Source organism: Salvelinus fontinalis, unplaced genomic scaffold (assembly GCF_029448725.1).
Source record: "Salvelinus fontinalis isolate EN_2023a unplaced genomic scaffold, ASM2944872v1 scaffold_0978, whole genome shotgun sequence".
Lineage (NCBI taxonomy): Eukaryota > Metazoa > Chordata > Actinopteri > Salmoniformes > Salmonidae > Salvelinus > Salvelinus fontinalis.
Genome location: NW_026601187.1, coordinates 1 through 12,371, shown reverse-complemented (window position 1 = coordinate 12,371; position 12,371 = coordinate 1). Strand labels below are relative to the sequence as shown.

At 49.5% G+C, this 12,371-nt stretch overlaps 1 protein-coding gene across 1 annotated transcript in view; it reads right to left on the bottom strand.

The window, feature by feature from the left end:
• LOC129847961 (protein jagged-1b-like) overlaps positions 1–10,558 on the bottom strand; it is a 68,250-nt gene extending 57,692 nt beyond the window's left edge. Inside the window, exons 1-5 of the mRNA XM_055915539.1 lie at positions 10,366–10,558; positions 9,850–9,963; positions 9,282–9,395; positions 4,938–4,984; positions 3,656–3,829 (exon numbers count right to left, since the gene is read on the bottom strand). Of these exons, the coding sequence (XP_055771514.1) occupies positions 3,656–3,829; positions 4,938–4,984; positions 9,282–9,395; positions 9,850–9,963; positions 10,366–10,528 (612 nt within the window). The 5' untranslated portion in view covers positions 10,529–10,558. The remainder of the gene's footprint in view (positions 1–3,655; positions 3,830–4,937; positions 4,985–9,281; positions 9,396–9,849; positions 9,964–10,365) is intronic.
• Positions 10,559–12,371: the final 1,813 nt, after the last annotated feature.

The following is a 12,371-nucleotide window of genomic DNA, read 5'->3' as shown; positions in this document are numbered from 1 at the left end:
GTCTAGTAGGCAGGGTGGGGTAGTCTAGTAGGCAGGGTGGGGTGGTCTAGTAGGCAGGGTGGGGGTAGTCTAGTAGGCAGGGTGGGGGTAGTCTAGTAGGCAGGGTGGGGGTAGTCTAGTAGACAGGGTGGGGTAGTCTAGTAGGCAGGGTGGGGGTAGTCTAGTAGGCAGGGTGGGGTAGTCTAGTAGGCAGGGTGGGGTAGTCTAGTAGGCAGGGTGGGGTAGTCTAGTAGGCAGGGTGGGGTAGTCTAGTAGGCAGGGTGGGGGTAGTCTAGTAGGCAGGGTGGGGTAGTCTAGTAGACAGGGTGGGGGTAGTCTAGTAGGCAGGGTGGGGTAGTCTAGTAGACAGGGTGGGGTAGTCTAGTAGGCAGGGTGGGGGTAGTCTAGTAGGCAGGGTGGGGTAGTCTAGTAGGCAGGGTGGGGTAGTCTAGTAGGCAGGGTGGGGTAGTCTAGTAGGCAGGGTGGGGTAGTCTAGTAGACAAGGTGGGGTAGTCTAGTAGACAAGGTGGGGTAGTCTAGTAGACAAGGTGGGGTAGTCTAGTAGACAAGGTGGGGTAGTCTAGTAGACAAGGTGGGGTAGTCTAGTAGACAGGGTGGGGTAGTCTAATAGACAGGGTGGGGTAGTCTAGTAGACAGGGTGGGGTAGTCTAGTAGGCAGGGTGGGGGTAGTCTAGTAGGCAGGGTGGGGTAGTCTAGTAGGCAGGGTGGGGTAGTCTAGTAGGCAGGGTGGGGTAGTCTAGTAGGCAGGGTGGGGTAGTCTAGTAGGCAGGGTGGGGTAGTCTAGTGGACAGGGTGGGGGTAGTCTAGTGGGCAGGGTGGGGTAGTCTAGTAGACAGGGTGGGGTAGTCTAGTAGGCAGGGTGGGGTAGTCTAGTAGGCAGGGTGGGGTAGTCTAGTAGGCAGGGTGGGGTAGTCTAGTAGGCAGGGTGGGGTAGTCTAGTAGGCAGGGTGGGGTGGTCTAGTAGACAGGGTGGGGTAGTCTAGTAGACAGGGTGGGGTAGTCTAGTAGGCAGGGTGGGGGTAGTCTAGTAGGCAGGGTGGGGTAGTCTAGTAGGCAGGGTGGGGTAGTCTAGTAGGCAGGGTGGGGTAGTCTAGTAGGCAGGGTGGGGTAGTCTAGTAGGCAGGGTGGGGTAGTCTAGTAGGCAGGGTGGGGTAGTCTAGTAGGCAGGGTGGGGTAGTCTAGTAGGCAGGGTGGGGTAGTCTAGTAGGCAGGGTGGGGTAGTCTAGTAGGCAGGGTGGGGTAGTCTAGTAGGCAGGGTGGGGTAGTCTAGTAGGCAGGGTGGGGTAGTCTAGTAGGCAGGGTGGGGTAGTCTAGTAGACAGGGTGGGGTAGTCTAGTAGACAGGGTGGGGTAGTCTAGAGGCAGGGTGGGGTAGTCTAGTAGACAGGGTGGGGTAGTCTAGTAGGCAGGGTGGGGTAGTCTAGTAGACAGGGTGGGGTAGTCTAGTAGGCAGGGTGGGGTAGTCTAGTAGGCAGGGTGGGGTAGTCTAGTAGGCAGGGTGGGGTAGTCTAGTAGGCAGGGTGGGGTAGTCTAGTAGACAGGGTGGGGTAGTCTAGTAGACAGGGTGGGGTAGTCTAATAGACAGGGTGGGGTAGTCTAGTAGGCAGGGTGGGGGTAGTCTAATAGACAGGGTGGGGTAGTCTAGTAGGCAGGGTGGGGGTAGTCTAGTAGGCAGGGTGGGGTAGTCTAGTAGGCAGGGTGGGGTAGTCTAATAGACAGGGTGGGGTAGTCTAGTAGGCAGGGTGGGGTAGTCTAGTAGACAGGGTGGGGGTAGTCTAATAGACAGGGTGGGGTAGTCTAGTGGACAGGGTGGGGTAGTCTAGTAGGCAGGGTGGGGGTAGTCTAGTAGGCAGGGTGGGGTAGTCTAGTAGGCAGGGTGGGGTAGTCTAGTAGGCAGGGTGGGGTAGTCTAGTAGGCAGGGTGGGGTAGTCTAGTAGGCAGGGTGGGGTAGTCTAGTAGGCGGGGTGGGGGTAGTAGAAAGGGTGGGGTAGTCTAGTAGGCAGGGTGGGGGTAGTCTAGTAGGCGGGGTGGGGTAGTCTAGTAGACAGGGTGGGGTAGTCTAGTAGGCAGGGTGGGGGTAGTCTAGTAGGCAGGGTGGGGTAGTCTAGTAGGCAGGGTGGGGTAGTCTAGTAGGCAGGGTGGGGTAGTCTAGTAGGCAGGGTGGGGTAGTCTAGTAGGCAGGGTGGGGTAGTCTAGTAGACAGGGTGGGGTAGTCTAGTAGGCAGGGTGGGGTAGTCTAGTAGGCAGGGTGGGGTAGTCTAGTAGGCAGGGTGGGGTAGTCTAGTAGGCAGGGTGGGGTAGTCTAGTGGGCAGGGTGGGGTAGTCTAGTAGGCAGGGTGGGGTAGTCTAGTAGGCGGGGTGGGGGTAGTCTAGTAGGCGGGGTGGGGTAGTCTAGTAGAAAGGGTGGGGTAGTCTAGTAGGCAGGGTGGGGTAGTCTAGTAGGCAGGGTGGGGTAGTCTAGTTGGCGGGGTGGGGGTAGTCTAGTAGGCAGGGTGGGGTAGTCTAGTAGGCAGGGTGGGGTAGTCTAGTAGGCGGGGTGGGGGTAGTCTAGTAGACAGGGTGGGGTAGTCTAGTAGGCAGTGTGGGGTAGTCTAGTAGACAGGGTGGGGTGGTCTAGTAGACAGGGTGGGGTAGTAGACAGGGTGGGGTAGTCTAGTAGGTGGGGTGGGGTAGTAGACAGGGTGGGGGTAGTCTAGTAGACAGGGTGGGGGTAGTCTAGTAGACAGGGTGGGGTAGTCTAGTAGATAGGGTGGGGTAGTCTAGTAGGCAGGGTGGGGTAGTCTAGTAGGCAGGGTGGGGTAGTCTAGTAGGCAGGGTGGGGTAGTCTAGTAGGCGGGGTGGGGGTAGTCTAGTAGACAGGGTGGGGTAGTCTAGTAGGCAGGGTGGGGTAGTCTAGTAGACAGGGTGGGGTGGTCTAGTAGACAGGGTGGGGTAGTAGACAGGGTGGGGTAGTCTAGTAGGTGGGGTGGGGTAGTAGACAGGGTGGGGGTAGTCTAGTAGACAGGGTGGGGGTAGTCTAGTAGACAGGGTGGGGTAGTCTAGTAGATAGGGTGGGGTAGTCTAGTAGGCAGGGTGGGGTAGTCTAGTAGGCAGGGTGGGGTAGTCTAGTTGGCAGGGTGGGGTAGTCTAGTTGGCAGGGTGGGGTAGTCTAGTTGGCAGGGTGGGGTAGTCTAGTAGGCAGGGTGGGGTAGTCTAGTAGATAGGGTGGGGTAGTCTAGTAGATAGGGTGGGGTAGTCTAGTAGGCAGGGTGGGGTAGTCTAGTAGACAAGGTGGGGTAGTCTAGTAGGCAGGGTGGGGTAGTCTAGTAGATAGGGTGGGGTAGTCTAGTAGGCAGGGTGGGGTAGTCTAGTTGGCAGGGTGGGGTAGTCTAGTAGATAGGGTGGGGTAGTCTAGTAGGCAGGGTGGGGGTAGTCTAGTAGACAGGGTGGGGTGGTCTAGTAGACAGGGTGGGGTAGTAGACAGGGTGGGGTAGTCTAGTAGGCGGGGTGGGGTAGTCTAGTAGGCACCAGAAAGGAGACGGGAACTAAGGTTAAAAGACAGTGGGGAGTTGGGGGTTAAGGGGAAGGGTTTCAATGTTGCTCACCAGGGACAGAATGGGAACTAAGTTAAGTTAAAGAACAGTGGGGAAGGGTTTGAAGGTTGCACCAAAACTTACCTGACACAGTTGTCCTGAGAATCCTGGCAGACAGAGGCAGGTGAAACCGTTGACTTGGTCTTGGCATCGCCCGCCGTTCAGACAGGGAGAGCCGGCACATTCATCCACATCTCTCTCACAGTGGTCTCCAGAGTAACCCGCAGGACACACACAGCGGTACCCGTTCACCAAATCCTAGAATACACAACGTGTTTTAGTATGCACCACTTAGCTAGTTCTACTAGCTACATACTCCAGAAATACTAGCCAGGTCCAGGAACACAGACAGCCATCCAGCTAGCTGGCCAGAGATCCCTTTAATCTAGCTGGGCAGAGACCCATTTAATCTAGCTGGGCAGAGACCCCTTTAATCTAGCTGGGCAGAGACCCATTTAATCTAGCTGGGCAGAGATCCCTTTAATCTAGCTGGGCAGAGACCCATTTAATCTAGCTGGGCAGAGATCCCTTTAATCTAGCTGGGCAGAGACCCCTTTAATCTAGCTGGGCAGAGATCCCTTTAATCTAGCTGGGCAGAGACCCCTTTAATCTAGCTGGGCAGAGATCCCTTTAATCTAGCTGGCCAGAGACCCCTTTAATCTAGCTGGGCAGAGATCCCTTTAATCTAGCTGGGCAGAGACCCCTTTAATCTAGCTGGGCAGAGACCCCTTTAATCTAGCTGGCCAGAGATCCCTTTAATCTAGCTGGGCAGAGATCCCTTTAATCTAGCTGGGCAGAGACCCCTTTAATCTAGCTGGCCAGAGACCCCTTTAATCTAGCTGGCCAGAGACCCCTTTAATCTAGCTGGCCAGAGATCCCTTTAATCTTCCTTAGAGAACAGGAAGTGTTCGGCTAACACAGGATGTCAATCAGGGAAGGTTAAAGAGAAGAAGAGGGTTGTAGGAAGGACAGAGCAACACCCGCTCATCCAACAGTAATTTAACACAATAATGTTGAGGGCCATTTAACCTAAAGTGTTTAAGGAATCTCTGCTCTCTTCTCCTCCTCCTCCTCCTCCTCCTCCTCCTCCTCCTCCTCCTCCTCCTCCTCCTCCTCCTCCTCCTCCTCATTATTTAATTTCATTGATGGATTCCAGAACAACTTTAAAACTCCACAGAGTTGTTGCCTTCCAGAGAACAGAACGCTTCACAACTGTTGCTATATATATATATATATTTTTTTTTTAACGCTGTAAATGAGTTTGTGGTGTGAAAAGAAACTGGAAACAAAAAAGAACAAGCTGAACACATAAAACAACGTGTTTGATAATCTCTGATACGAGACAGATCCCCAAACAGAAACATACCCTGCAGGTTCCTCCGTGCTGACATTGGTCCCTGCAGTCATTGATATCTAGATGGGGGGGGGGAAATTACATGTTTTAAAACACCGACATGTAAATATCTGGATAATATGATGTTTTTAAACATAATAACCCACCAACTGAGCCAAGTGAATGTAGCACTGTGTGTGTGTGTGTGTGTGTGTGTGTGTGTGTGTGTGTGTGTGTGTGTGTGTGTGTGTGTGTGTGTGTGTGTGTGTGTGTGTGTGTGTGTGTGTGTGTGAGTGTGTACCTTGTTTTTATCCTTGGCATCCCAGAGATAATCAACTATCCTTGGCATCCCAGAGATAATCAACTATCCTTGGCATCCCAGAGATAATCAACTATCCTTGGCATCCCAGAGATAGTCAACTATCCTTGGCATCCCAGAGATAGTCAACTATCCTTGGCATCCCAGAGATAGTCAACTATCCTTGGCATCCCAGAGATAGTCAACTATCCTTGGCATCCCAGAGATAGTCAACTATCCTTGGCATCCCAGAGATAATCAACTAGCCTTGGCATCCCAGAGATAATCAACTAGCCTTGGCATCCCAGAGATAATCAACTAGCCTTGGCATCCCAGAGATAATCAACTATCCTTGGCATCCCAGAGATAATCAACTATCCTTGGCATCCCAGAGATAATCAACTATCCTTGGCATCCCAGAGATAATCAACTATCCTTGGCATCCCAGAGATAATCAACTATCCTTGGCATCCCAGAGATAATCAACTAGCCTTGGCATCCCAGAGATAATCAACTATCCTTGGCATCCCAGAGATAATCAACTATCCTTGGCATCCCAGAGATAATCAACTATCCTTGGCATCCCAGAGATAGTCAACTATCCTTGGCATCCCAGAGATAGTCAACTATCCTTGGCATCCCAGAGATAGTCAACTATCCTTGGCATCCCAGAGATAGTCAACTATCCTTGGCATCCCAGAGATAATCAACTAGCCTTGGCATCCCAGAGATAGTCAACTATCCTTGGCATCCCAGAGATAATCAACTAGCCTTGGCATCCCAGAGATAATCAACTAGCCTTGGCATCCCAGAGATAATCAACTAGCCTTGGCATCCCAGAGATAATCAACTATCCTTGGCATCCCAGAGATAATCAACTATCCTTGGCATCCCAGAGATAATCAACTATCCTTGGCATCCCAGAGATAATCAACTATCCTTGGCATCCCAGAGATAATCAACTATCCTTGGCATCCCAGAGATAGTCAACTATCCTTGGCATCCCAGAGATAATCAACTATCCTTGGCATCCCAGAGATAGTCAACTATCCTTGGCATCCCAGAGATAGTCAACTATCCTTGGCATCCCAGAGATAATCAACTATCCTTGGCATCCCAGAGATAATCAACTATCCTTGGCATCCCAGAGATAATCAACTATCCTTGGCATCCCAGAGATAATCAACTATCCTTGGCATCCCAGAGATAATCAACTATCCTTGGCATCCCAGAGATAATCAACTATCCTTGGCATCCCAGAGATAATCAACTATCCTTGGCATCCCAGAGATAATCAACTATCCTTGGCATCCCAGAGATAATCAACTATCCTTGGCATCCCAGAGATAATCAACTATCCTTGGCATCCCAGAGATAATCAACTATCCTTGGCATCCCAGAGATAATCAACTATCCTTGGCATCCCAGAGATAATCAACTATCCTTGGCATCCCAGAGATAATCAACTATCCTTGGCATCCCAGAGATAATCACCTATCCTTGGCATCCCAGAGATAATCACATATCCTTGGCATCCCAGAGATAATCACCTATCCTTGGCATCCCAGAGATAATCAACTATCCTTGGCATCCCAGAGATAATCAACTATCCTTGGCATCCCAGAGATAATCAACTATCCTTGGCATCCCAGAGATAATCAACTATCCTTGGCATCCCAGAGATAATCAACTATCCTTGGCATCCCAGAGATAATCAACTATCCTTGCCTACATGGGACTCTAGTAATGATAAAGGATCCTCGTCACTGAACACAAGGACACGCTTGTACACACTGCCAACTCTGTCTGCATTGGAAATGGCACCCTATTCCCTATATAGTGCACTACTTTAGACCAGGGCCCATAGGGCTCTGGGTGAAATTACATCGACTGTGCTGAGATTGTAAGTGAGTGAGAGAAATGGTGATAGTGAGACAGAGAGAGACACACAGAGAGAGACCTGGCTCTCAAGAGAAGACAGGCTTATGTGCACACTGCCCACAAAATGTGGTGGAAACTGAGCTGCACTTCCTCACAGAATGTATGACCATATTAGAGAAACATATTTTCCTGAGATTACACAGATCCACAAAGAATTTGAAAACAAACAATTTTGATAAACTCCCATGTCTACTGGGTGAAATACCACAGTGTACCATCACAGCAGCAGGATTTGTGACCTATTTCCACAAGAGAGCAACCAGTGAAGAACAAACACCATTGTAAATACAACCCATATTTACAGTTGAAGTCGGAAGTTTACATACACCTTAGCCAAATACATTTAAACTCAGTTTTTCACAATTCCTGACATTTAATCCTAGTAAAAATTCCCTGTTTTAGGTCAGTTAGGATCACCACTTTATTTTAAGAATGTAATATGTCAGAATAATAGTAGAGAGAATGATTTATTTCAGCTTTTATTTCTTTCATCACATTCCCAGTGGATCAGAAGTTTACATACACTCAATTAGTATTTGGTAGCTTTGCCTTTAAATTGTTTAACTTGGGTCAAATGTTTCGGGTAGCCTTCCACAAGCGTCCCACAATAAGTTGGGTGAAGTTTGGCCCATTCCTCCTGACAGAGTTGGTGTAACTGAGTCAGGTTTGTAGGCCTCCTTGCTTGCACACGCTTTAGGTCAGGGCTTTGTGATGGCCACTCCAAACCTTAACTTTGTTGTTCTTAAGCCATTTTGCCACAACTATGGAAGTATGCTTGGGGTCATTGTCCATTTGGAAGACCCATTTGCGACCAAGCTTTAACTTCCTGACTGAGGTCTTGAGATGTTGCTTCAATATATCCACATCATTTTCCTGCCTCATGATGCCATCTATTTTGTGAAGTGCACCAGCCCCTCCTGCAGCAAAGCACCCCCACAACATGATGCTGCCACCCCCGTGCTTTTTTTTCCTCCAAACATAACGATGGCCAAACAGTTCTATTTTTGTTTCATCAGACCAGGGGACATTTCTCCAAAAAGTACGACCTTTGTCCCCATATGGAGTTGCAAACCGTAGTCTGGCTTTTTTATGGCGGTTTTGGAGCAGTGGCTTCTTCCTTGCTGAGCGGCCTTTCAGGTTATGTCGATATAGGACTTGTTTTACTGTGGATATAGATACCTTTGTACCTGTTTCCTCCAGCATCTTCACAAGGTCCTTTGCTGTTGTTCTGGGATTGATTTGCACTTTTTGCACTAAAGTACGTTCATCTCTAGGAGACAGAACGCGTCTCCTTCCTGAGTGGTATGACGGCTGCGTGGTCCCATGGTGTTTATACTTGCGTACTATTGTTTGTACAGATGAACGTGGTACCTTCAGGCGTTTGGAAATTGCTCCCAAGGATGAACCAGACTTGTGGAGGTCTACAATTTTTTTCTGAGGTCTTGGCTGATTTCTTTTGATTTTCCCATGATGTCAAGCAAAGAAGTACTGAGTTAGGTAGGCCTTGAAATACATCCACAGGTACACTAACCAATTGACTCAAATTATGTCAATTATCCTATCAGAAGCTTCTAAAGCCAGGACATTTTCTGGAATTTTCCAAGCTGTTTAAAGACAGAGTCAACTTAGTGTATGTAAACTTCTGACCCACTGGAATTGTGATACAGTGAATTATAAGTGAAATAATCTGTCTGTAAACAATTGTTGGAAAAATGACTTGTGTCATGCAGAAAGTAGATGCCCTAACCGACTTGACAAAACTATAGTTTGTTAACAAGACATTTGTGGAGTGGTTGAAAAACAAGTTTTAATGAGTCCAAACTAAGTGTACTGTATGTAAACTTCCGACTTCAACTGTATGTGTTCATTTATTTTCCCTTTTGTACTTTAACTAATTTGCACATCGTTACAACACTGTATATAGACATAACATTTGAAATGTCTTTATTATTCTGGAACTTGTGTGAATGTAATTTTTGTTTATTTCACTTTTGTTTCTTATCTATTTCACTTGCTTTGGCAATGTAAACATATGTTTCCCATGTCAATAAAGCCCTTAAATTGAAATTGAGAGTGCGAGAGAAGGTAGGTGTCCTATAACTCCACAGTCGCAACAGAACAGTCTTAGTTCTACTCACTGATGTCACATTTCTGTCCCGTCCAACCAGGAACGCAATCGCAGAAGTATCCACCAATCAGGTTGCGGCAAGAGTTGGCGTTGACACAGGGCCTGCTGTCGCATTCGTTGGCGTCTTGAGAAGAGGAGGAGTTTAATAACACAGCGTGGTTAGAGTGAAGGCCGGTGTGGACATTATGATGACAGACGGGCTATGTCCCGATTATCCAACCTTTTCACTTCACACCATTGATTTAAAAGCAGTGGATTGGCTGGTCTAGAGGTAATGACTGTGTAGTCTGGCCTAGAGGTAATGACTGTGTAGTCTGGTCTAGAGGTAATGACTGTGTAGTCTGGTCTAGAGGTAATGACTGTGTAGTCTGGTCTAGAGGTAATGACTGTGTAGTCTGGTCTAGAGGTAATGACTGTGTAGTCCGGTCTAGAGGTAATGCTGGAGTCTCCGGCACACCGTTTCTAATCCTACTGCCCTTTGACACGTCCCATCATTCCTTACAGCTTATTTATCTGTTTACAGAAAATACCTGAGAAAAAAGCATTGGATCGGCGAGAAAGAGAGAGGTGTGTCTTACCGATGAGGCAGGTCTTGCCGGTCCACTGAGGAGGACAGTGACACTTGTAAGCATGGACCAGATCCTGACAGGTCCCACCGTGGTTACAGGGGCTAGGAGAGCACTCATCAACATCTAGCAGACAGAGGGGACACAGTCATGGGTGAGTCTGTGTGTGTGTGTGTGTGTGTGTGTGTGTGGGTCTATGTGTCTGTGTGTGTGTGTGTTGAGGTCTGTGTGTGTGTGTCTGTGTGTGTGTCTGTGTGTGTGTGTGTGTGTGTGTGTGTGTTGAGGTCTGTGTGTGTGTGTGTGTTGAGGTCTGTGTGTGTGTGTGTGTGTGTGTGTGTGGGTCTATGTGTCTGTGTGTGTGTGTGTTGAGGTCTGTGTGTCTGTGTGTGTGTCTGTGTGTGTGTGTGTGTGTGTGTGTTGAGGTCTGTGTGTGTGTGTGTGTGTGTGTGTGTGTGTGTGTGTGTGTGTGTGTGTGTGTGTGTGTGTGTGTGTGTGTGTGTGTGTGTGTGTGTGTGTGTGTGTTCTTACTGAGGCTACAGGAGGGTCCGCTCCAGCCCGGGGAACAGACACACTCATAACCCAAACTGGTCTCAACACAGCTCCCTCCATTAGAGCAGGGCTCAGACAGACATGCATGTTCCGCTGTGAGGGGAGAAACACAGGGTTTAATACACTCTGTTGACACTGACATGTCATTTAGCTGATGCTCTTATCCAGAGCAACACACAGGCTCCGATCCTACACCCCCTGAACCTCCTATCCTACACCCCCTGAATCCCTCCACCTCCTATCCTACACCCCCTGAATCCCTCCACCCCCTATCCTACACCCTCTGAATCCCCATACACCCCCTATCCTACACCCCCTGAATCCCCATACACCCCCTATCCTACACCCCCTGAATCCCCATACACCCCCTATCCTACACCCCCTGAATCCCCATACACCCCCTATCCTACACCCCCTGAATCCCCATACACCCCCTATCCTACACCCCCTACACCCCCAGAATCCCCATACAGCCCCTATCCTACACCCCCCGAATCCCCCCCACCCACACTCGGGGGCTCCCGAGTGGCGCAGTGGTCTAAGGCACTGCATCTCAGTGCTAGGGGCGTCACTACAGACCCTGCTTCGATTCCAGGCTGTATCACAACCGGCCGTGATTGGGGGTCTCACAGGGCGGCGCACAATTGGCCCAGCGTCGTCCGGGTTAGGGTTTGGCCAGGATAGGCCGTCATTGTAAATAAGAATTTGTTCTTAAAGATTACATTTTAAAAATCTATTAAAAAAAATCATAATTTTACACCCCCTGAATTTCCCCCACAGAGCAGGAACAAGGCTGTAGGAGGGAGAGCACAGAGCAGGAACAAGGCTGTAGGAGGGAGAGCACAGAGCAGGAACAAGGCTGTAGGAGGGAGAGCACAGAGCAGGAACAAGGCTGTAGGAGGGAGAGCACAGAGCAGGAACAAGGCTCTAGGAGGGAGAGCACAGAGCAGGAACAAGGCTGTAGGAGGGAGAGCACAGAGCAGGAACAAGGCTGTAGGAGGGAGAGCACAGAGCAGGAACAAGGCTCTAGGAGGGAGAGCACAGAGCAGGAACAAGGCTGTAGGAGGGAGAGCACAGAGCAGGAACAAGGCTCTAGGAGGGAGAGCACAGAGCAGGAACAAGGCTGTAGGAGGGAGAGCACAGAGCAGAACAAGCTCTAGGAGGGAGAGCACAGAGCAGGAACAAGGCTGTAGGAGGGAGAGCACAGAGCAGGAACAAGGCTGTAGGAGGGAGAGCACAGAGCAGGAACAAGGCTCTAGGAGGGAGAGCACAGAGCAGGAACAAGGCTGTAGGAGGGAGAGCACAGAGCAGGAACAAGGCTGTAGGAGGGAGAGCACAGAGCAGGAACAAGGCTCTAGGAGGGAGAGCACAGAGCAGGAACAAGGCTGTAGGAGGGAGAGCACAGAGCAGGAACAAGGCTGTAGGAGGGAGAGCACAGAGCAGGAACAAGGCTGTAGGAGGGAGAGCACAGAGCAGGAACAAGGCTGTAGGAGGGAGAGCACAGAGCAGGAACAAGGCTGTAGGAGGGAGAGCACAGAGCAGGAACAAGGCTGTAGGAGGGAGAGCACAGAGCAGGAACAAGGCTCTAGGAGGGAGAGCACATTGTTGATATAGGCCTGTCACATAGGTGAAAGGTCAAAATAGAGAAGTAATTTCTAGAATCAGATGCCTATATGAATGACATCTTAATTCTTCATCTTCATCTTAATTCTGCTATTAGGCAAAGGACTACGGTTAACTTCTATAGTAATACGCTGCAGTTGATTGGCTGAGTCCCCCAAGTGACATCAAAGTCCATTGTTTCAGGACACCAGAGAACGTTAAAAAAAAGTACTTTACAAAATGTTGGTTTAAATTGAATATTGTTCATGGTTTTGGGGATGGAATGCAAAAGTGAGTGAAACGTAATACTCCGGTGCCTGGAGAAAGGTTTCCTTCTCTCTGACCCCTCGTTTCATACACAAGATCCCCCCCCCCCCCAGTCT